General features: G+C 41.7%; 1 protein-coding gene across 4 annotated transcripts in view; it reads right to left on the minus strand.

The window, feature by feature from the left end:
- LOC117526909 (potassium voltage-gated channel subfamily KQT member 5-like) overlaps positions 1-24,658 on the minus strand; it is a 313,438-nt gene extending 288,780 nt beyond the window's left edge. For 2 of the 4 annotated variants that reach the window (XM_034189031.1, XM_034189030.1), the window contains exons 1-2: positions 24,367-24,656; positions 23,928-24,317 (exon numbers count right to left, since the gene is read on the minus strand). In XM_034189031.1, coding sequence (XP_034044922.1) covers positions 23,928-24,265 — 338 coding nt within the window. In that variant the 5' untranslated portion in view covers positions 24,266-24,317; positions 24,367-24,656. Of the gene's footprint in view, positions 1-23,927; positions 24,318-24,366 lie in introns of all 4 variants that reach the window. The other 2 variants (XM_034189028.1, XM_034189027.1) reach the window with 2 other exon arrangements.
- Positions 24,659-26,202: the final 1,544 nt, after the last annotated feature.

A 26,202-nucleotide genomic window follows, 5' to 3' on the forward strand; every position in this document is an offset into this window, starting at 1 on the left:
GGCTGATGGTGTCAAAGGCAGCGGTGAGGTCCAGGAGAATGAGAATATTGAGATGGCCGGAGTCAGAGGAGAGGAGGAGATCATTGGTGACTTTGAGAAGAGCTGTTTCAGTACTGTGTTTTGGACGGAAGCCGGATTGGAAAGGTTCAAATAGACTAACGGAACTGAGGTAGGTTTGGAGCTGATCAGCAATGACCCGTTCTAGGATTTTAGACAGAAAGGGAAGGTTGGATATAGGCCGAAAATTGATGAAGTTATCGGGGTCAAGACCAGGGTTTTTGAGAATGGGCGTGATAGCTGCCAGCTTGAGAGACTGTGGAACAGAACCAGAGGACAGTGAGGAGTTTATGATCTTTGTGATCAGTGGAGAAATTATGGGGAGACAGGTTTTAATGAGGGGGGAGGGGATGGGATCCAGGGAGCAAGTGGGGGTTTTAATGCCAGATAGTATTTTTGTAAGCTGAACAGGGGAGATTTGTTTGAAATCTGAAAGCTGATGTTTGGAACTGAGGGGAGGAGGGTCTGGAGGGGGAGTGGAAACAGAAGAAAGGTTGAGGGAACTGTAAATGGAGTCAATTTTGGATTGAAAAAAGGATTGAAAGCTATTACATTTGGTGGTAGTGAAGGATGAAATGTTGTTATTGGATTTAAGGAGTGTGTTAATGGTAGAGAATAGAGATTTGGGGTTATTGGAACCAGAGTGGATGAGACTGGAGTAGTAATTAGACCGGGAAGAATTAAGGGCATCTTTGTATTGTTGCAGGTGATCTTTGTACATTTGTAGATGAACAGTCAAACCAGATTTTTTTGTACAGTCTCTCAAGCTGGCGCTTGCGGGATTTCATTTTATGGAGCTCGGGGGTGTAGGATTTTCAGATGATGGAGGAGGGGAGGTGGATAATTTAGTTGTGAGGACAGAGGAAAGAGCAGCAGGGTTGATGGATTTGAGATTACGGAAAACTATTGTACGTTTTGTTTTGGTGACAGTAAGGGAAATATTAATGTTAAATGTGATGGCAAGGTGATCTGAAATGTGCAGGTTATGGCTTGCAAGGTTATGGATTGTGACACCGGTAGAGCACACTAGATCCAGGATATGGCCTTGAGAATGAGTGGGAAAGTTTACTAGTTGAGTGATGTTGAAGCAGTTGAGAAGGTCCAGGAATTCAGTAGCAGATTTGGAATTGATATTGTCGACATGAAAATTAAAGTCACCAAGCAGAAGGATGGATGATGAGATGGTACTTATTTGGGTCAGGAGGTCAGTGAGTTCTGAGAGAAAGGAGGGGTTGGGCTTTGGGGGACGGTAAATTACAACAGTGACCAGAGGTGAGGGACCAGAAAATTTAAAAGCAATATGGTCAAAAGAATGAAAAATTGGGAGTGATATGAGAGTGACTTTAATGTCCTTGTTGAAAATAACTGCCGTGCCTCCGCCCCGCCCTTCAGAACAGGGATTTTCAATGTAAGTGAATCCAGGGGGTGTCGCTATATTTAGGGAAAAGTAATCCAGGGGTTTGTGCCAGGTTTCAGTTAAACAGAGGAAATCCAGTTTATTGTCCATGATGAATTCGTTTAGGATGAGGCCCTTGTTTGTGAGAGAGTGGGTATTGAGGAGAGACAGTTTCAAGTGGCGTGAGTCTGTGTGATGGGAGCAGCGAGTGAGAGGACTGAGATTGGTCCGCTTCACATGTGGTTTGTTGTGATGACGTAACCCAGAAGTGGGCGAGCAGTGAGACCAAAATGAAGGTATAGCGTTTGCAGATGAAGTGTGAAAAGAAAACATACGACCAGAGCCACGATGTGGAGGACGGGAGGTGCGGAGCAGTCCAAGCTGTTGGAGAGAAGCAGCACAGAGTGGGCGGCAGCAGTTGTTGAGGCCACGGAGAGTCGAGGCGGAGTACTGGAGCGGCATCCTGAGTGGAGCTAACGCGAAGCTAGCGATTGCTTCAGAGAGGAAGAGCCTTCTGGCCGTGGTCAAGCCAGGAGGATTCTGATGAGGAATGCCAGAGAGGAAGTAAAATGTCGCGAAGACCCATGCAATGTGGATCATAATGCTGAGCATCCAGTTTGAAGACGTACTATCTCTAAACGTTAAAATCCACCGAGCAGCGGCAGCCAAAGCGCGCCAGCGTTCAGCCGCTATTAATACATATTAATGTATATTTTACATTATATCTTAATCAAACATGTCCCAATGAATCTCATATTTGCCAGTGATGTGTGGACTGACACTCACTATCACCTGACAAAGTTTGATCTGGATCTGATCCGGATTGTGGATTTTGTGGACATTTAAATTTAATATTGAAAACCCCATTTAATGTATATTTTACATTATATCTTAATCACACATGTCCCAATCACTCTCATATTTGCCAGTGAGGTGCAGACTGACACTCACTATCACTTGACAAAGTTTGATCCAGATCTGTTCCAGATTGTGGATTTTGTGGACATTTGAGTTTAATATTGAAAAGCCCATTTGGTGAACATTTTGCATTATATCTCAATCAGAAGTACTTCAATAACTCCCTTTTGTGACACTGAGGTGCACACTGGCACACTCAATGAACTGACTAAGTTTGAGCTGCATCTGATCCATATTGTTGACATAGCGGATATTTGATTTTAACATTGAAAAGCGCTTTTAATCTATATTTTGTATTAGATTTTATCTTATGAAAAGCCACTTCTAGCAGGACTTTGACCTGGAAATTTTTTTCCAAGGTAAAAATTTCTGGATTTGGAAGCTAGTATTGGGGGATGTTTGCGCTCTACGAACGCGACGCTCTGGTTGTGTTTGTTTTGTTTATGTGATCAGAGGTGTCCACCTGTATAGAAGCATGTCTATTTCTGCTGTAAAGTTGGGGATTTTAACATGGGGGTCTACTGGCTGTGACTTGCCTTTGTTGACAGCCTCAAGTGACCATTCAAAGAACTGCAAGACTTGGCACTTCCATGTTAGCTTGATTTTTCAGTACCTGAGGATGCCGAGTACAGGGCATCATGGTCTGTCAAAACATCTTGTGAGGGATTTGGTTTCAGACCCAGATTTTCGGTTTTGCTGGGCTGGATGATCCTTGTGTGACTCTATTATGAGCTGTGTGCTTGGTAGAAAAACAAACATTCTGTTTGTTGTTTTGAAGGACAGAAAATCGAGATGAAAATTATCCTTCCTGTTGGTCTCGGGTCAGGACTAAACCTCTGCTTCATGCAAATGGTGCAGAAAGTTTCTTAACAATGTGACCTTCAGTGCACAGCAGGACAACTCACAGCGGCGTGTGAAGCGCCTCCAAATCTGAGGTCATGGTTCTCTGCCAAAAAGTGATGGATTGCTCTCTACGTGTTTGGAGTCAGTTGTCGTCCTGAGGGAAGGAGTTCAAATGTCTCGGGGTCTTGTTCCAGGGTGAGGGGAAAAATGGAACATGAGATTGACAGGTGGATAGAGGCCACGTGCTTAGTAATGCGGGCATTGCTTTGCAATTTAATCAGTCTGCCTTCCAACGCTCACTTCTGATCTGTTAGTAGAAGAATGAGATCACCGACTGAAGTCGCAAAAATCATTTTCCTTCACAGGGTGTTTGGGCTCACAGTTAAATAAGCAGGTGAGGAACTCTGATATCCGGGAAAAACAAAGCATAGCATGACACCGCTGCTTCGTGCTGACAGTTGCTTGTGTTGAAGCATCTTATTGAGATGTTCCTGGATGCAAAGTTCTGGAAGATTTTCAGCTGCATCTAAGTGGAAGGAGACCCGAGGGCGGGGGATGAAAGGCCAAGACGGCACCGGATTCCAGAGCTCCCTGATCACCTCCGCGGATGATTCCGCAGATGATCAGTGGTTTAGTTGGAGGGGTGGAGCTCATCAGTAAAACCACTTGCTGAGGTGATCTTTGGTGATTTGCATAATATGGAGAGATTATATTATCCCAGCTGATCCAGGAATATTTTGGGATGTTCCAGGAGAAAATTGGTGATATTGCAGTATCAGGACAAAACTGCACAGGTTTTCCTTGTGACCGATGAACTTGGCAGGTGTTACCACAGATTATCAGCACTTTAATTTGCAGGGAGGAACTCATCAGTAAAATCACCTACTAAGGCAATCGGTTGCGAGTAAAACCTGCACCGTCTCAGCCCAGTCTAGACTGTGGGCGGTGTTCAGTGGATAACAGATTAAACAGACCGTGGTCACCTTTTTGTGACTTGGTGAACTGTCAGTACGGATTCCACACTGTTGAAAAAAATGAGGCCCCTGGTGATGTTGAGCAGGAAAATGAAAACAGGACAGGTTGTCTTTGGCCTCTGGGCTGACCGTTGGGTTTGTGCTCGCTGAATTCAACGCAAGGTTTGAACACTGAGACTTTTGTCTTCACAAATAGAAGGCCTGTGTATAGACACTGCAGGGGCTGATGGTTAAAACCATCTATGCTGCACAGACGACAAGAAGCAGAGGCGAGTATTCGTTTTTTCCTGTACATTTGGCCTTTGACATCAAATTGCAGGGACAAGAGCAGAGAAGTTAATGTTTTTCTTCTACATAGTGGAAATAAACTTAACCTTCAAGTTTTTTGTTGCAGACAAATTTCAAATACACTTTGATGATTATGACCTTTGACCTGCTGAAGCCAAATAAATTCAATAGGCTTCTTGGAGTCACCACGCCTAACACCTATAACATGTTTGGTGACAATCGGCAATTGGGAAAGACATTAATGTGTTCACAATATTATTTTTGTAAAGTACACTCCAGTTGATGTTTGACCTTTTGGTCAAGATGGTTAAAGCGGTGGACTTGTGACCAGATGATCCATGGTTCAAATCCTCATTAGGCTGGAAAAAAAATAAAAATAAAATCACTAAGGGATCTTGGGCAAAGTCTTTGATATCCAAGTTGTGGTTTTCAGTTGGAGCACCTTGACATCAGTATGTGCATGTGTATGTGAGGCATCACTATAAAGCACTTTGGCAATGAAAGATCTGTATAAGTGCAGTCCATTTGCAGTTGACCATTTTGACCCTAAAGTTGATAGGTTTCTTGAAGGGGTGTGTGTGTGTGTGGGGGGGGGGGTCACCCTGCCTAACACACACACACACACACACACACACACACCACGTTTGGTGACCATCAGACAATTAGGAAAGACGTTATTATAAGTTGTCGCCAATGTATGCTCCCTTGTCCTTGACCTTTTAACCTCAAACTCAACAGGCTTCATATGTTGCAAGCACTGCTGCTGTGGGTTTACGCAAGAACGTCGCCTCACCAGAGGCTCGTGCTCCACCATCCATCACACCAACAGCGTGGCCTTGTGCCACATCACTGCAGTGCCACTTAGCCCAATCTTCAGTATGCACACTTGACTTGGCGGAGAATACGGAAAAAAACTTTTGTCCCTGCAGACACCCCCCCCGCATGCACACACACCTGACTACTGTAGGGTATAATTGAAGTCACACTGCTTGCTTGTGCTATTTTTGAACCCAGAGTGACTTTCCTGAGGCAGTGGAATTCTGTTTTTTGTGTGTGTGTGTGTGAGCCACATCACCACAACTTATTCTGAGTTGAACATTTGACAGAATAAGATGATGGATGACGCTGATTAAAACTTTTTGTCACTGTGCATACCCCCCCCCCCCCCCCGCCACCTGCAGTTCTGTCTAAGGCAACGTTCCCATTATCAACACATTAAATGTGTCCAATTTTTTTTTTTTTTTTGCACACGACTCTCTGCAGAATAATGAAAATGCCATATTTTTGCTTTCCAATTGTGCTATTTGTAATCATCCTAGTGCATCGTGCTGGGGGGGGCACCTCGCTGCAGAGTCATTAGAATCTACACTTGAAATCAACATGAAATAAAGCTCCCACCTTCTCAGTTCTACCATGCAGCAAAACAACTGGATTAATCTGCACCAAAACGGTGACTTAACGTGCACACTTTTAATGTGCATGCACAATCACTCTCCACAGGCCCGATCCACAGAACCACAGGTACTCAACTAGTTGCTGCGTGCTCAAATACAGCACGGCAGAAGTGGTTCGTCCGTGCACGGCTTCTGCCACCCGTGACGAACCGCGAACGTGCTGCCACTGCAGCGGCAGTACGGAATGTTACAGACAGAAATGGCAAACGGGCAGGAACATTCCAAATTTATTTTTGTTTTCACATTGAAAGCCATCATCCTTTTCCAGCTTTTAAGCAAGATGAGGAAGCCAGCGCACCAGTTGCCATGGCAACGTGAAGCAGTCCAAATTGCTCTTTTTCACTTTGGGATTTCTCAAAATGCATTCAGGGTTTTGCTACTTTCGCCTACATAAAAGCATTAGGATGTGTGCCACAGCAGCCTGTTTTGCATGAAGATCAGCTCGAAACGCTTCAGCGGACAAACCCAGTTATTAGACCGAGATACGGCCCCAGAACGCTCTCCACACGACCGATCATTGCACCCAGATCTCAGGAGAAATGCCTCCTATGTAATGCGCCTCGAGGCGAGCATCTGTGGAGACGTTTCAGACTGATACTTAAAAAGCAGGAAGAGAATTTTTTTTTAAAAATAGAGAGAAGTCACACTCTGTCCTGTGTATTTAGTCACCATTTGCGCTGGACAGCAAGCGGGTCATGTATACATGGCCATGGTGCAAAAGGGCCATCATACTGAGGGCCATCTCTCTGGGACGCGTCTATTGCTGCTCTTTTCCAATAAATCTCTTCTTCATGAAAATTCAGTAAGGTATATCTTCTATTATACATTCCAAATCTAAGATAGAACTCTACTAGTGTATACTAAAGTATATCTAAATATCTAAAAAAAAGAAGAGTAGAGTAGAGCCACTTAGGCGCCTGGTCTTGAGAACCAGGGATGGTAGGTTGAAAAGCTTTTTTATCCCATGGGAACCCACCTAAGCGGCTTGAGAATATGGACAGTATGTATATAAGTGATATTTACACAATCAGGGTAGCAAACGACATATACAAGAAATATAGTTACTACATAATATATAGGAGTTAGCTCCTGAAACCTAAACATTCATACAGGAGAAGAATGTAGTATACATCTACCTAGTCTGTAGACTTGTAAAACTAAATTATAGCTAGTAGGCTAAGCTATAAATATGGTTATGTTATTATAGAAACAGAAGCTATGATGTAATATGTTTTATGTTTCTATCTAACGTTCACCCTGCTAGCTTACTATAGGAAGACAACATCCATACTCTACATACTTTCTAATGGAAACCCCAAACTTAGATACTATCTATTGATATCTATTAAAGAACCCTTTAAACTGAAGAACCATTTAAAATCTACACCATATAAAATAAAAGTGTAAACCACAAAAGTAGGCTAACTATAGCCACAATAGCTACCGTTAATTTAGCCGCGAACTAGCCAACCATACCTTGCTAGCAAACAAAGCTTAACTGGCGAATAAAGTACAATAGCGTCGCTTCACCCTACAATAATGATCGTAACAACAAATACATATAACAACAAATGTAAACAAAAGTGTGTATTAACGTGAGCTTCCAAACAGAACAGACGCGACTATGTTGTTAGCTATGACAATTGGTGCTGCAGCCGGCTCAATAAGCTAACGTTAGCTGTTAGGTTTAACTAATTCTACCCCACTCCTCCATTTTTTATACAACTGGCTTCACAAAGGTTTTGGGTTCAAGCATAAGCCGTCTGTCATAACCTTTTATATAACAGCTGAGTGGATTCTTGTCACTTGATTGGTGGGTTGTATGTCACATGACATGGATTATTCATACCATTTGCTGTTGATCATGCAATAGTTCTCTTGTAGTGTGTAATTTGGGTGCTATATGAAATGTGCTATTGCACGCCCCATCCACCGCACGCGCTCACAGTACCAGGGGGCAGCATTTAGCTAAACATGGTGGTGTTTGTTTTGCTGACGGACGGCGATTTGAAGGAGCTGTTTGACGCTAACGCACACACACACAAAAAAAAAATCCACTATGCTGTTTGCCTTCTGGAGGCATGAAGAGCTGTTAGGATGAAAAGCTGGTCACCTTTGTGGCGTGATTTTTCGCTGGACTGAGGAACTACATAAAGTCTTTTTTTTTAAGTACACAAAGTCAGTGCACAGCATCACGGACTAAATGTTTTTCCAAGTTGACTGAGAACAATTTTGGACTCCAGTTTAAAGCTCATGTTGGACTGTTGATGCCAAAACACCAGTGGAACACCAAATGTAAGTCCCTTTTCTGTTGTTTATAAATTAATAAAATATGAAATGACAAGGATCTATTTTAGCCGTTATATATGTGCGTTATATAATGTACGGGCCGCAGGCCACATGTGGCCTGTCTTTCCTTTGTTTTGGCCCGCCTTGGCAATTGACAAGTTGTGTGTTACTGTTAAGCAAATTAAATAGAAGTGATTTTATTATGTTGAAACATCGTTATAGATTTAGAATCTAAGTTTTCTATCAAATCTAATGCATTTAATTGAAACTGTATGCAATTCATGAAAGATAAATATTTTTTGGCACATGGCCCTCCATTCAGATTATTTTAGGCACTGAGGGGGCATTTTGGAACTCACTTGGTCATACAAAACCACTTTCTCATCTTCTAGGTAAAACATGGCTGAAAATCCTCCTTGTGAGTTGCCTTCAGGAAAGTCATCCGTAGGGATTAGAACAAAAACATTTCATTAATATTAATGTCATTACCGATATTGCTCATTGGGTTGGTTTTTTTTATCAATTCCTTTTGCATTCATTACACCTGCTTACTCCAATCAAGGGTCATGGCGGAGCAGGAGCCTAGACCAACAATCATAGTACATAAAGCCAGGCACACCTAGGGAGCCAGTCTATCCTAGTGTCACATATAGACAAACACACTCGCACTCACACAGCCAGTTTAAAGTTTCCAATTCACCCAAACTGCATGTCCTGGAGGGAAACCACGCGAGCACACGCAAACTCCACACAGAAAGTCCTCAGGTGGGAAGCGATAGCACAACCTTCTTGGCGTGAGGCAACAGTGTTAACCACTAAACCACTGCCGTGCTGCCCAGTTCCCTTTCCAATTCCTGATTAATTTTCTGCGTGATGGGGGTGGGGATCTTAGCCTGCACAGGTTTGGAGAGTTTGACTTCATAACATCATGTTTGGCGTCATGATGCATGGGTTTGTGCAACACTGAACAGTCAGAAAAACACGCCAACACTGATAAGAGAGAAACAGATTATGTCTGAGGCATGCCGTTCTGTTGGATTGAAAATTTTGGAACTCGTTTCTGGTTTCCATCCATCAGCATCTTGCATAAAACTTGTAGGAAATCAACCTACAGATCCACAGGGGATGTGAAGTGGCGACCCTGAAGAAAACAGGACAAGCCAAACTAAAGTATTTAGGATGTCGTATCTATACGGTTATGTTTTTTCGAGAACAGTCTGCGATGGCACCTTGTGGTCAGACTCAAGCAGACTGAAATGTCAGGCTGTGTGTATAGAAATGAACAAAACGGAAAGAGAGGTGACATTACTCAAACCTGAAGGTGACTCGACCAATTCCCTGACTGACAGACAGACAAGCTGTGAAACGACCGGCCGAGACAATCAAGTGTGAATCCTTCTCATCAGAACGAGACTCGAGCAGCAATCGGGTGGAAATTACTCCTCACCCACCATTTACTCAAAACGCCCAAGAGCTTTGTCGAGCACAAATGACTGTAGGCGATTTCTGCTTTCACTTATTTCATGTTTCCTCAGAGAACCCAGCATTTGATTCCAATTGCAATCATGGAAGATGTGCAGACAGACAGACAGACAGACAGAGACTCAGGCTGCTTTGAAAAAGCAGCTCAGTGTATCAGATCTAATTCAGATCTAATATTAAGTAATGTGTGCAGTTTTTATTAGTGGGTGTGTTGGAAACAGCTGCTCTACGTACGTCTGATCCCATCAGACCTCAGAAGCTAAGCAGAGTACCTCCTGGGTAGTACTTGGATGGGAGACCAGGGGCTGTGTGCATTTCTCCACGTAAAAATGGAGTTGCATCCGGTGTAAAATTTGTGCCAAATCCCAATGCGGCTCTGTACTGGATTTGCTCCGACCAAACACAGGGGTGGACGAAAGACAAACAAGTGGACATGTCTGAAATTTAGACCAAACAACTTCCCTTCTTTAGTCTTCTTTTGTATGCTGTGTTTACACATAATGACGACAAGTCACGAATGCCACGAAGTGTACATTTTTGGCCACTGATCACAAATGTGATGATTTGGGGCAGAGGCATCAGGTGTCCTCAGGAACTGCTGCAACCCGTTACCACGCGTTACGATTAATATTGCGCTGCTACGCTTCCTGTCATGTTGTGAATGAGGCACTTTGTCTCCATACACACACACCCTTATTCATCTTAATATCAGCTGCGGAACAATTCAGATCGCTCCAGTTTGCTCCTCAAAATCTAGATTAATCCACAGCAGAAGAACTTTGTGACTGCATGCTTAGTTGGGCTCTGTGCCATGGAGTGATGCAGAGAGGAGGAGGAGACACAGAGAGCCAGATGTGTGGCTCCACACGGCTCTCGTCTCACTCATTTTCCCAAACATTAGGCACAGCAGCAGCAAGTGGAACACTTGCAGGAGTGTGCTGATGAGCATTGGAACAAGACTTTTAGCCAACTTAGCGTCACTGTCCTTCTTCAGCATACTGCAGCAATGAAACTGAATGCGGTGCAGCAGGGTTTAATTGTGCACACGTCAGAGAAGAATGCTGTCACGCTCTATTAAGGATCATCACTAAACAAGATGGATCAACACGCTCAGTTGCGACCTCCACGATATGAGGCAAAATGAGGGTGGTGCGTGATATTCGTGGAAGATTTTTTGACAGCCAAAAACATGCTCCACGAAAATCACGCACCAACATGCACTATAAGGAACCTATTCAGATGCGTTAAGTCACATTAAGAATGTCAGGAATGTGCCAAGAATGACGCAAATATGACATTCGTAACGTGTCCTGCCTACATGTAAACGCAGCAGTAACGATTTTCGTCCTCATGATTTATTTCCTGTTTAATCTGCACTTTTTAGCATTTGTTTTTTTTTTAAAGAAACATACTTTGCACCTTTACAGTCTTTTTTTTCTTTAATAAATTCCTGACTGACAAGTGTCAGTAATTATGTTTTAAATAATTGTATTAAACATCACACATCAGGCAGAAACTACAGAAATCAGCTATTTATAATTTCACAGTTAATGCATTTATAGCAATAAAATAATTCCGATCCATCTCGTCAACAAGCCGTGTGAGCTGTTTAACTTTAACAAGTATGAGCGTTATGCAGGTTGAGCAAATAAGAAGGCAAATGAATGCAGATGCATATTATCATATGAAGCAAGCTGCCAGCTGTAAAAATGTTTTCTTATCAATTGATCTGATTTTATTTTTATGAACACACACACACACATTAAAAATGCTGCTGCAGTAGAAACTGTGCACACTTATTTATTTATATTCAGGCCAAAACACTCAATAAGTAAACATGTAAATAAATTCACCATCAGCTGTGGATCTGCAGTCTGTCAAATTAGTAGCAAAAACAACTATGTCTGATTAATAACTGCAGAAACATTTCGTAAAGCAAAATGCAGCTTCAAAGTAGCTTTTAAAGACTAGTAGACAACAGGAATGACGAAAAATGGATAAAGAGGAAATGTGCATGTGAGTGAGCAGACACAGCAACAACAATAGTAATAATTTTCATTTATAATGCAGTTTTCATTCATAAAAATCTCAAAGTGCTACAGGAAAAACAAAATAAAAAATAAATAAAACCAAGGATAAATAAAAGATTAAAAACAGAAAATCTTAAGATAAAACCAGTCAGCAGAATTGACAGTTTTAGAGTATCCCAGAATCCTTTGCGCGCTGGGGAGGGAGGCTTGATAATGGCTCAGCTTAATACTAACTTTAACATTGAAAATGCCATAGACATGCTAACGCATTAGCATCGGTCCTGTTTTTAAGTTATAAAATACATCTATCAACTGTTTCAGAAGACCATAACAGGTCGGTTTAACATAAAAAGGTAAATATTACTCATAGACATATGCTCTTTAGGGTTTTAGCGGGGAAAAGTTAAGATAAAGCGAAATAAAACAAAGAACCAACGAAGCAGCAGTTCGAAGATTGAAGCACTGCTTCATTGGTTCAAGGTTCAAAGCAGAGCCGCGCTGCAGAAACGGTTGATTATACAGACCCGCTGCAGGGTCTGTAATCAATGTAGAGAAATGATCATTTTCCTGACAAACACCCCCCAAAACAATGGCCACTCTGAAGGACCGATAAGGGAATCGTTAAGCAAAAAGACTGTTGATGTCGATGGATCGAGTCATTTCTTAAGGATACCCGAAAATAATCGATTCCCGACACACAACCCTAACAACAACATGCTTTTTTTAAATAAAACTCACATTAAAGACTCACCATTATCTTAGTTAAACACCTAAATACATATTTTGATTGAACTCGCCTCCATAAAGACGCAATGTTGCAAAAAAGTTGCAGCAAATGCTTCTTTACACTGACAACGAAATCTTTGCCTCCCTAGTGAGAACGTGATTATGCGTGAGATTTGACACCGTAAAGGCGTCAATAGAATAAAACCAAAATACAATATTAAAAGGGAATAAAAAGACTAAGATGTAACAGATTCAACAGAACAAGCATGGAGAACAGTCACTTAAATACGGTCCATGGTGAAACTGAGTAAAAAATAATGGACAGAGCAGCACTGTAGGTTTACAAGTTGTTAAAAAAATCAACATGAAGAGACTGAGGAGTCTGCATAGCATCAGAAAGGGAAGAAATTAGCCTCTCACCACTGGTTTGGCCCCAAGCATGGAAAAATAATAATAATTTAACCTAAATTAAGAAATCAACAATCGCAATGTTCAACAGGCTAGGTATAAAGACAACAGGAGCTAGATCTGGTCTGGTCCCACCGAATAATAATAAACATGTGCCACATAGCATTTGTTTTTTTGTTTTTTTTTGTACGTGTCCAGTTATTCAACAATCGTGGGAGAATAGTGGCTCTTAGAGGCAGAATATTTGGCTAACAAGGATCATCTCTGATCGTGGCGCTAATTTCAAGAAGTTCAAAATGTAGCTAAAAACAACGTGGGGCAGTTTGTGTACGAGGTACTACAAGGACAAACGAGGATTTTCGAGGCATTTTTGTGGTGAGGACAAGGCTGTTAAAAGCCCATTATCTGAGCACCTGGCAGCTACAAGGACAGGACAGGCTATTTAGGCTATTTTGGCTCCACCATCTCGCGCACTTCGTTGTGACAGTTCCACCTGCTTTGTGTGCCGGACGCTGTATGTAAAATATTTAATTTGTAGTGGATTAATCATTTTCTGTCACAGTTTGGCAGTTGAAAACACTTGTAATCGCTTCTGGAATCACAGAGGACTGTTTCATCTGGACCCTTAATTCCACTCTCTGTCTTGTGCACTGAGGTGGAGAACGTATTTGGAACAGCCTAAAAGGTCATTATTTGTAATGCTTTTATTGTAATACCTTGGTAAAACTGTTGCATGTTCATTCCTTCTTCATGAGCAGCTGTAAAAGTATGTTTATGATAGATTTAACATGTTGTTATAATGGATCAGATGAGCTCCGCTGTGTGCGCACTGACGCAATGACTCGCACTCAACACGAGCACACAAAAGAGCAATTTTGCAGACATTAACGGATGAACACAAAGTTAAAAGTTGGATCATCTGTGAGCCGTGGAAGAAATAAAGCCAGCGAGAAGAAATGCATTTAATGACTCTGGAACACAGGTGAACTGCAGCCTGGCGCATGGATGCGCACACAGGCTGGACTGTGCAGGAGTGTCTTTTTTTGACTGCTTTAAAAAAATGTGACAACATCTTGAATGGATGCTGTGAATTGTAAACCCACACTTTAAAGGGACCAAGTGTGGGAGGACTGGAGGTTTGGACCAAACCCATGCCTAAACGTGCATCAATGTCACATTACATGGTGCTACATGGGTCATATGTGGCTTGACACGAAGACATGAGCCATTCGAGGCTGGACGGGGCTCAACTGACAGGCCGGTTGTAGCTCACTAGAGGCTGATACGTGACACATGTGAGGTACAGAGAGGCCCGTAGCGGATATGTGATAGCTTAAAATGTGGATCATTCTTCGAATAATCGTTGACACACCCTTGTGTGGCTCATTATTCATAGTTTATTATTCGGTGGGACTGAGGCTTAAACCTCCTTCACCGCACACAGCGCCCCCTAGAGGTTACATGAAAATCTTTTATTGCTTCTACATAATGGATTCCAAAGCTTATATACCAAGCTTGGTTTTTAAACAAAGCATTGCCAAGATACTATGACCTCATTTTCTATTTGGTGGCAAAGCAATCGTTTTCAATTCATGGTGACGGATCTTCTTTTTCTGTTCCCGTTAGGGGGCGCCACAGCAGATCAATCATTTCCATCTCACCCTGTTCTCTGCATCTTCCTCTGTCACACCAACCACCTGCATGTCCTCCCTCAGCACATCCACAATCCTCCTCTTTCGCCTCCCTCTTCTCCTCCTACCTGATGGCTCCATCTTCAGCATCCTTCTCCCTATATACCCTGGGTCCCTCCTCTGCACATGTCCAAACCATCTCAATCTCATCTCTCTGACTTTGTCTCCAAACCATCCCACCGTCCCAAAATCAACTACCATCTGCCATTCCACATTCCTGTCCTTGATACCATATTATACCCATCACCTCTGTTCCCTTCGCCAACATGCCCACTGAAGTCTGCTCCTATCACCATTCTTTCGTGCTTGGGTACCAGAGCGAAGGAGGTAGAGACATTAAACCTGATGAAAACAACATCTGGACTAATTTCACAACATTTTACGATATGGTTGTAGTTTTAACATGAACGTTGAGACCACAACAGACAAAAAAGGAAAAAATTAAAAGATTTCCCCTGATATTGATAACTCATCTGGCTAAAGCAGCCTTCTAATGACACAAACAGGTGCTGTGTAGGTCAATGACAATGGTCAACAATGGGTGCGTGCGGGCGTGTCTGACATTAAAGTGGCATCTTTGTGTTTGCAGATGAAGGATCAGTGAACACAGCATGATGGGAAACTCCCTCTGAGTAAATGTAGGGTTGAAACGTGAAACCAAGATCAGGTTTCCCCAAAGCTCCACTACAGTGATTTCCAAACCAAAACTCTGCTTTTATGTCTCTATTGTTTATGACATCACAATGACATTTTCTAAAGACCTCTTTTTGTAATAATTTTACAGAAATGCTATTTTATTGCAATGTTAAAACAAATGTCTAGAATATGAGCTAAATTAAATAAAATTATAAAGTAATCATCCTTTTAAACACATCAGATCTATAGTCACTTTTATTGCCAGTTGGCTACAGAAGTCACATAATTTGCTGACAGATACAAAAACATTTTAAGGAGCTGAACAGAAATTTGAGCAAAAGGAGTGATCTCATATTCTTCAACCTGATCTCTATTTTTAGATATTTCACAGTTCATTTAGTCACATGGGGCAAAAACGCATTGAATCGGTACTCTACTGATTCAGAATGCTAACGTCATTACAGGCTAACTGGCTACATGTGTTACCGTACTGTAGGGGACAAGCTAAAAAATAATTACAGTAACTCACTTTCTGTTGTCACGGAACATGCTGTGACTCATTCCACAAAAACGAGTCCCTCATCAGTAATCGACTTGTAATGCCTAGTCCATATGTACACAGGTATTTTGGAAAATTCAGCTTTTTCCACGCAATTTAGCTTTTCTTCCACACAAAAACTGTTTTAGGTCACTGAAAATGGAGGTTTTGAAAAACTCTGGCGAAAGAGAAGCTTTTGGAAAACTGCACTTTCACTATTTGCATATAGACGAGGAAAATTGAGGGTCTTATTTTTTCTTCCCCCAGGCTTCTGATTGGCCAACAAAGTTCTGTGGTTAATGGCATGAAGCATGTTCAGCTTTCATCATTTACAACACGGGACAATAATATTGTTGATTGAAAGATACAGAGTATTCGTGTTTTGCACAGCATTTTTAAGCCCGTAAGCTCTCGCTTTGACGTTAGCTTAAAAAGTTAGCCTATGTGAACTCAGCCTCGCCACTTGTTGCTCTGGTATGATCTTGTCAACGCTTTTTAGTGCGTTTTGTGTTTTCACATGGACAGAGATTTATTTATTTATTTTAAACCAAAGGAGAAAAATCCCTGTTTCAAAAATACATGTGTACGTGTGGACTTTGTTTCAGTATAGCGCACTGCCACCAAATGGACTGGAGGCTAAGGTAAGCAACAAACTACAGTAGTGTTCAGAATAATAGTAGTGCTATGTGACTAAAAAGATTAATCCAGGTTTTGAGTATATTTCTTATTGTTACATGGTAAACAAGGTACCAGTAGATTCTCACAAATCCAACAAGACCAAGCATTCATGATATGCACACACTTAAGGCTATGAAATTGTTCTATTAGTAAAAAAAAAAAAAAAAAAGTAGAAAAGGGGGTGTTCACAACAATAGTAGTGTGGCATTCAGTCAGTGAGTTTGTCAATTTTGTGGAACAAACAGGTATGAATCAGGTGTCCCCTATGTAAGGATGAAGCCAGCACCTGTTGAACATGCTTTTCTCTTTGAAAGCCTGAGGAAAATGGGACATTTGAGACATTGTTCAGAAGAACAGTGTAGTTTGATTAAAAAGTTGATTGGAGAGGAGGAAACTTATACGCAGGTGCAAAAAATTATAGGCTGTTCATCTACAATGATCTCCAGTGCTTTAAAATAGACAAATAAAAAAAAAAAAAACAGAGACGTGTGGAAGAAAACGGAAAACAACCATCAAAATGGATAGAAGAATAACCAGAATGGCAAAGGCTCACCCATTGATCAGCTCCAGGATGATCAAAGACAGTCTGGAGTTACCTGTAAGTACTGTGACAGTTAGAAGACGCCTGTGTGAAGCTAATTTATTTGCAAGAATCCCCACAAAGTCCCTCTGTTAAATAAAAGACATGTGCAGAAGAGGTTACAATTTGCCAAAGAACACATCAACTGGCCTAAAGAGAAATGGAGGAATATTTTGTGGACTGATGAGAGTAGAATTGTTCTTTTTGGGTCCAAGGGCCGCAGACAGTTTGTGAGATGATCTCCAAACTCTGAATTCAAGCCACAGTTCACAGTGAAGACAGTGAAGCATGGTGGTGCAAGCATCATGATATGGGCATGTTTCTCCTACTATGGTGTTGGGCCTATATATCGCATACCAGGTATCATGGATCAGTTTGATATGTCAAAATACTTGAAGAGGTCATGTTGCCTTATGCTGAAGAGGACATGCCCTTGAAATGGGTGTTTCAACAAGAGAATGACCCCAAGCACACTAGTAAATGAGCAAAATCTTGGTTCCAAACCAACAAAATCAATGCCTCGCAGATGTGAAGAAATCATGAAAAACTGTGGTTATACAACTAAATACTAGTTTAGTGATTCACAGGATTGCTAAAAAAAAGCAGTTTGAACATAATAGTTTTGAGTTTGTAGCGTCAACAGCAGATGCTACTATTATTGTGAACACCCCCTTTTCTACTTTTTATTACTAATAGCCCAGTTTCATAGCCTTAAGAGTGTGCATATCATGAATGTGTTTTTTCCTCATTTTTATACAATATACCAAAATTGTAGCGGCTTTAAGTTTTGACCCCTGCACAAAATGTTGCCATTTTTGCAGCTTTTATATGTTATAACGCCATAAAACTCAGCTACAGATGGTTAAAACTATATCTTTATACAATCCTTATAAAATAACAGTTTACTTTCACCATGATTAGAGTATTTTCTTTTTCAAGTTTGACTCCTGTGTAATCATACATAGCTATAGCTGCCACTCTGGTGAAGTTGTACGTTTTTGTATTGGACAGGATTTACTGAGCTTGGATTGTAAAGGTTTAGTCACCTTTGGTTATACTGATGAGGTCAAAATTGTCTGCTGGCTTACTGACCAATGCAGTAAAATGATTATCGCAGCAGGCATAATTAATCAACTAATTGTGTCAGTTCAGCAATGACCACCAGCCTTTACTGAGAGAACACTTTGTCACCAGCCTATGATGGTCCAGCAGCTTATTCCACGTCCGAGGTCACAAATCTGCTAATGAGAGCGTGATGGGTGAGCGCTCAGACGAGGGGCCTTTATAAAAGTGACAGGATATGGCTGGATTGTAAACAGCACTTCAAAATAAAATGTGCAGCAGTGCTGAGATTTAGAGCCGCGTCTCATTAGGTGTTTGAATGTCTGTTATAATCTCAGTGTTGTGTCTGTTGCCTATGAAACGCAGCCCTGCGCCGGCATCCGTCACTGCAGCCTATAAATCCAGCCATCGCACAAGAGTTTGACAGACATTTAACAAGTGAGAGCACTGAGCTAGTGTCAGCGCATTGTGCCTCTGGCTGTTCATGATGCCAACTAGGAAACCTGAGGTGGAGGAACACTGTATCCCCTAACAACACACCCCCCCCCACACACACACACACACCTCTCTGCCCCTCAACATACTTGTGTGGATAACAGCTTGTTAATCCAGAGGTGAGATGAATGGCAGCACTGTGTGTGTGTGTGTGTGTGTGTGTGTGTGTGTGTGTGTGTGTGTGTGTGTGTGTGTGTGTGTGTGTGTGTGTGTGTGTGTGTGTGTGTGTGTGTGTGTGTGTGTGTGTGTGTGTGTGTGTGTGTAGGTTGGGCGTAACACAGCTCAGCACAAAGACGGGCTCAGTGCTGCTGGCATCAGACATTGGGGAAGTGGGAGTAAAAAAAGCATAAAATGCACCTAATAGCCGTGACGTACAGAGGGCAGTGAATGCATCAGCAGAAGATGTTTTCCAGAATGCTGACTTCTTTAACAGCTTTAGGGGGAAAATGTACTGCTGTAATAGACTCGTCTTGCACATTTTCGCAGGACTAAAAGATTTGAAGAAACCATCCAAATGTGATTTTCAGACCAATTCGTGAACAATTATACAGCTTTATGGTCGAGTGGAGCAGAATCGAGGCTTCGATGTCCAACTGTAGCTGAAATTTCACATCATTTGTCCAGTAACATGGGCTCTGACAATGCCCATTGTCAGAGCCACAAATGCCCATTTGTGGCATTTATATTCAACACCTTGAATCAAGGTAGACAAAAATACACACACACACACACACATATGAGAAAAAGGGAGAACAAGAACAAAAGAATGAAAAAAATGTTTCCCCACATTTGACACAAATTCATGCAAATTGTTTCTCTACGATAAAGTGAAAATGTAATAAATGCTTCTGTTTGGCCTTGAGAAGTTTGGCCAAAGTTAAACCACGTTATTATCCTTGACTAACAGACAAACACACGTTTGAATTCAACAATTATGACCTTGAGTTTGAGTTTATTTTGGTCACATGACAGGTCATGTGACCAAAATAAAGTTGATTTACAACTTCAGATTAGAGTTTAACTGTAAACAAGTGAATATTTAAACATTTCCAATTATGCCTCACATTCACCCATTAACACAGACACACTCACACACCGATGCCATGCAAGGTGCTCACTACACACCAGGAGCCACTAGGGGATTAAGGACCTTGCTCAAGGGCCCTCTGTGATTTTCCGGTCAGGCTTGGGTTTGAACCGAGGATCCTCTGGTCTGAAGCCCTATGCTTAACCACTAGACCATCACCTCCCCTTTCTAAATATCCTTGAAGCATTTGACCTTGGCCAGTGCTCTTGACCTTCAATTGATTGTTTTCAGAATCAAATCACTTGGTCCTTAGCTGACCCCCAATCATTCCACCATGTTTGGTACAAATCAATCCAAAATATGTAGTTATTTTGTTGTAATGGTACAGAGTTACAGTTCTGCTGCTATGAAGGTCCCAGTGTGCACAGTGGCCTCCATTATCCATAAATGGAAGAAGTTTGAATACACTGGACTCTTCCTAGAGCTGGCCACCTGTGAATACTTTCCAGATGTACTGTGGCATTCAAAGACTGTTCAATCCTCTGCTATGCTACACACGCTAGAATTAGCATCTCGAAGCCGAAGAAGGGCAGTAGATGTTCAGTTGTGGCTGAAAAAGTCAAAGGCAATGAAAAATTGAAGGAAATGCAGTGATTAGAGCTAATAAATATCGGCCTATTGGAAAGAAATCAGATTAAACAATTTATTTCTCAAATAGGTTTTGCTGGATATGTGCTGGACAGGTTAGATGACACACACACACACACACACACACACACACACACACACACACACACACACACACACGCTATAAACTTCACCTTTTCCGTTTTGTAAAATATATTCAAACAGTTGCGAGAATTTGCCATTAATATATCCTAATTCACATTCTGCTGCAATTACAGCTTCTTCTTTTTTTTAAAGATACAAGAGACCAGTCTGATGTTTTCTAGAGATGGATAAGATGTATATTTTGAATTGGTGGATGTAGTTACATATCAGATAATCTGTAGAACTGTAACAACTGTCTGCAGCAATTAGACAACCGCTACATCTTTGCTGATTAGCCGAACATGAACTACGTCCATTAATAAAAAAAAATGCTTGTATCAAACAGAAATGCTACATGAGTCCATTGTATCAATCAGCATAATTTTAACTGGACACTAGTGTCAGGCAAACTTATACGCAGATTCATTCTAATGCCTGATTCAAATTTTAAGAACGTGATCAGAATCATACATAGAAAAAATGCGGTTTGCATCTTCCAGAGGTTGATTTTTGCCCAGAGCCAAATAAATAAAATATATGATAGAAATGTGGAAAGAGGTATGGATACAATCTGACCTTCTTCTTCAAAAACATCTGGGTTCATCCTGTTCACAAGAACAACAAAACAACCACAAGGAACAATTAGTGTTTGCAAGTCGATCTTCAGAAATCTGGTGTCATCTATAGGTTTTCTCCCTCACCTGTGTATTTCTTGGCAAAGAAAAATGTTGTTGCTACGCCAGACTAACTTCACAATTTGATAAAACTGAAACTGCACAGTTATTTTCAGACACCTGTCCAAAATAAGACCGCAGGCCCCTCCTGTATTTAAGTTACAGCTGTGTCTTTGCCTTTTTAAAGACACTTCTTCTGAATAAAGAGTCAAAGGAGAGAATCAGCTGGAGTATTTCTACTACTACTATAAATATAATATCAGCAGATCAGAAGCACTTTGAATCCTGGATTCATTGCAGTAACACAGACTGTGCAAATGCCTAAAATCCACCTCCTCCAGTTAAAGATAAGAGAAAAACCTTCAACAATGCCCAAGTTCCTCAATGGAAATTTCTGTGCTTGAAGAGAGAGAAAGGGGGGAAAGCAGAAAATCAGACTCGGTGTACTTTACTAATCATTTCTATAATTGAAATTTTATTTTTTTATTTTACTCCTTGTACAAACCAATGTGACCAAAGCCTATCAACGTTTATCCTTAAATTCTGAATCTGTGTCATCAATATGTTTGCCTGTGTTGTTCCAGGGTTGAGAGCGTTCCAGATTTTGAGAAATCAAGGACAGCAATGAACAATATTTGGACAATTTCTAATATTTTGAGACTATTTAGACACGTGTTGTTCCACAAACTCAAACACAAATCTTCCTCAAATATTTTAACTGTAAATATCAAGAGAGGAGGAAAGAAATCAGAAAATATTGAGATTTAAGAAGATCATTTGGGGGGAAAAAGACAAAATGATTATTTGTCATAATATTTGACATTTAAATTTATATTTGATTGATTACACTGGTCAACATGATGTTTCTTGCATGGAGATTTTCCAACGGATTTTGGGTAAATTGGGGCCACTGAATCCAAACCTGGTGTTAGTTTTTGCCAATCACATCACGTTTTTGAGATATGAAAACATATTTCTCGTATCAAGCATTGAAGCAAAAACTGCAGTCTCACACACCTCTTTGGCACCATAAACGATATTACGACTCTTGTTCACATTTTGCAAACCTGGTTTAAAAACAATGCTTTCAAAGCTGCTTTTGTTCATGATTAGTGGCGTCAAACTCATGAGTGAATTAGCAACTTTTTTGTAACCCATCAATATGGATCATGCAGACTGCAAAAAAAAACGTGATGTGACAGAGGAAATATGAGCTCAGATTCAGATTCAGCACCACAAAATTATCCTAAATCAATTCTCAAAGTCCATGCAAGAAAAAGAAAATTATTTTGTTGAGCAGTGTAATAAATCCCAATCCCAGATAAGCGGTTGAAGATTAGATTTGGTTAGATTAGACAGGACTTTATTGATCCCTTGGGAAGATAACCTCAGGGAAAATGAGGTTCCAGCAGCATTGTATAGCAGCACACAGGGTAAGAAGCACACAGAGCATAAAAGTGAAAGTAAAAAAGATAAACAGTTTGCAAATATAAATATAAATACACAATATAAATACCAGGCATACTGATCAATACTGGTGTACTGGCTACTACTGATGTGTGTGTGTGTGTGTGTGTGTGTGTGTGTGTGTGTGTGTGTGTGTGTGTGTGTGTGTGTGTGTGTGTGTGTGTGTGTGTGTGTGTGTGTGTGAGAGAGAGAGAGAGAGAGAGAATCAATTATTCAGTTAACCAGTGCAGCTAGAATTGACCATTATGGGTCCCTGCCAACTAGGGCTAAGGCCAATTTCAATTTTTAGTAATTAAGGATGCCAATAAATGATATTTAGAGGTGATTTTCATAGTTTAAAATTTAAAAGCAACAAATTCTTCATATACCACAAAATTGCGTTCACTAGTTTGACTGCAAATATACTGTGTGTCTATTTGCATCCATGCAAGAAGAAAAACAATACATGTGCACTTTTATACAGCCCCCCTCAACTAGAAACCCCAGGAGCCGCCCGTGTAGAGAACGACGTGACGGTTTCTTTGTCTCTGTCATATGAAAAATGAAACAGTCATCCACCAACTTTTATTAAACTCAAGAATATCAACCCTGTTGTCCACCAAAGTCCTGATCCACAAACCTCTTCAACAGCACTTTGCAATACAGAATGACAACAAACATTATTTGCAATCACAAGGCATTACGCATGCTTCGAAACCAAAGCCGTTACAAACTGCAACAGTCAAGCGGTGACCCCCCCTCCTGGAGCACACATGCACCGGAAAGATGGTGCTCTACAGTCAGCATGTGTCTGGGCTTCCTTCCTTTTCATGACAGTGATGCCTCAACAACTGCTGCACGCGGGAAATCAAACGCAGCTGGATGGCCAAGAAGAAAAACTGACAAGAGACCAGAAATTGAGGGAACGATGGGAAGATGGGGTTGATCCCGCTGTGTGACCTTCAGGGGCCACCAGAGATCTGACAGCCTGACCTTTAAGGATTTATTCATGCAGCTCCTGCAACACCCATAGAAATGACATACATGCAAACTGATCTGCGGGTAAATGAGAGCTTGAGGGGCCACAAGAGGTACAGTTTGACAGAAAGATGTCAAATTTATGCACATGATTTGCAGTTTGCATGTATTTTTGCATGCATGGTTCCAGGAACTGCATACAAACAGCATTCAAAATCCATCCTTCACAAATTTGAAAGGTTTGCGCGCAAAATGCAGCAGGACTTAGGGATGTTGATGTCAAAAACACTAACTCCCGTGGGCCAATCAGTGGAGAAACTGGGATTAAATAAGGTGTTTATCTTGTAGACGCTTCTTAAAGATCACATGCACACATGGCGCGTCATATTTTGGCAATCAAATGCAAACTTGGGGAACAACATCCAACATTAAAAGTATGAACAATCAACAGGTGCGTAATTCGAGTTAGTTCAAAAATCCACTTACACAAACGCGTGGTAGATGAACGACCAGGCTCTGGGTCTCTCCAGCACGTTGTACAGGTAGTTTTGGAGCCGCCGGTAGCGCACGTTTCGGCGGCCGCTCTGCGCGCTGTAGATGAGCGGCTTCCCCAGCAGGCTGAGCCGCGCTCCCCGCTTCGCCCTCAAGCTCTCGGAACCAGCAGCACCTGCGCTGGACGCCGAAAGCAAACCGTCTCCCGCGTTGTTCGTCATCCTTCGTCCGGTCTCCACATCCTTCAAACGGTAACCTTCGCTGCGGTGCCCCGGCGACGTCCTCATCCAGAGCCCGGTGCCGCCTTCATCTCCGCTGTGGTTGCGGGGCATGGCATCACCAAAGCGGGCTGCAAGTGCGCGGAGGTATCTTCAAGCATGCGTGTGCTTCGCTGCGCAGCTGTGGCCTGGAGGAACAGCAAATTGCGCCCGTGCAAGCGCAGAGCTGGGAGTGGAAACCGTTACCAGACTGCCGTCACACTCTGACCGCCCTCCTTCCTCCTGCAGCGACCCGCAGCCGCCGCGCGTAAAGGTGTCCAACACTCCGAGTGCAATCAAACAAACACCAAAAGATCTGCAGCTGTGCGCAAAAGAACACGTTTCCAGTGCGCCTCGCAGCCTGTTGCTTCCGCGCAACGCTGTGCGTCCACGGGCGCGCGCGTATCGTGACTCGAACCTTCAGTAGAAACAATTTGGTGTCATTTTTCTCTCCTTGAAACGTTCCGTCAGGCCGCAGGAACAGCTTTTTAATGTAGACGGCTGCGCGCCAGGCAGAAGACAGATGCGCTCCTCCCCGATAAAAGAAAAAAGTTCCAAATTACAGCACGCTCGTGAAAAGACTATCAGGCAACACAGATTCTGATGAGTTTTCCATTCGGTCAGCTGGAAAAGTGAAGCAGGGGCGGCTCGCGCAACATCTGCAGAAAATATTATGGTGCAAAAAACATTTTTAAAAGCGAAGTTTGAAAATGCTGAAGGTTCGAATTTAATCAGAGTTAGGAATGTCTGGTGGATGGATCCGTTCAAGGCTGTCGTGGGTCACTGAACCCACGTGGCAGAAAAAATTCAGCGCACAGAAAATACGCATCAGGGGTTTCCCCTCCAAACACGCTCCAACCTTCTAATATTAATGTTCTCAGCTGTAAAATGTCAGAAACCTGAAGGAACCAAAACTGTAATGTGTTTTTTTAAAAAAAAAACAGCCCTCTCATTTTATTTAAGAGTGTTTTTTATCACACTTCACAATTTTTTTTTACCTGGTTTCTGAAGGTCCTGGTGTTACAATGCCTTATTGTAGATTGCAAATAAATAAATAGAAGAAATAAAATAATAAAATGCGAAGTGAAATTTACTGTGGAAAAAAATGAGAAATTACCACAAAAATTCTAAGTGAATTTTAAAAGGGGGGGGGGTCTTACTTTTGGAAGTAAAAGTTACTCACTTGTCACTTTGTAAAATCTGCCTTAAAATTGTTCAAATAAAGAAACGCGTTTACATAGTTGTTTCTCATCTTAGCTTCTCCGATGTCTTACACTCACTTTCTTAAATTTTTTGAATACAAAGTGCATTTGTGTGCACTGAGGTGATTGCCATCCAGGACTCAAGACAGGTGTGACAGATGCAGTGATGTACAGCACCAGACCATGATTCCAGACCCGACCTGGTTCTGGTTGTTCTGTTCACTGCTCCCGATCATCACTGAGCCTTTCAAGTGCACCATTATGCATGAGCTTGAAGAAAGCTGAGAAATCATCAAGGAGAAACTGGCATGGCAGAGGATGAGGGGGCGATGCAGGGTAATGTTTTCACTGGCTGTATTTCCACCGGATTTCCTTCAAACTTGGTGGGAATATTACTTGGATAGATATCTGGAAGCGATTATGGTCCGGAGTGGTTTGGTCAAAGATCAAACATCAAGATCAAGGAAAACATGGTCTGAAAAACAGCTTTTTTTGTGGTTCTCAACAACCAAGAACCTTAGATGGATGATCTAAAGCATATATTCATTTATTTTTTATACCTGCTTATAACAGTTAACGGTCACTGGGGAAATGGGGCCTATCCCAGCAGTGAAATAGCATGAGGCAGGTTACACCCTGGACAGGATGCCAGTCTGTCTCAGGGTCACATACAGACAGACCAACACATTCACTCACACCTACGGCCAATTTAGAGCGTTCAGTTCACCTAACCTGCATGTCTTTGGATGTGGGAGGAAGCTGGAGTACCGGGAGGGAACCCACACAAACACGGGGAGAACATGCAAACTC

The sequence above is a fragment of the Thalassophryne amazonica genome, chromosome 15 (genome assembly GCF_902500255.1).
Source record: "Thalassophryne amazonica chromosome 15, fThaAma1.1, whole genome shotgun sequence".
NCBI classification, from domain to species: Eukaryota; Metazoa; Chordata; class Actinopteri; order Batrachoidiformes; family Batrachoididae; genus Thalassophryne; species Thalassophryne amazonica.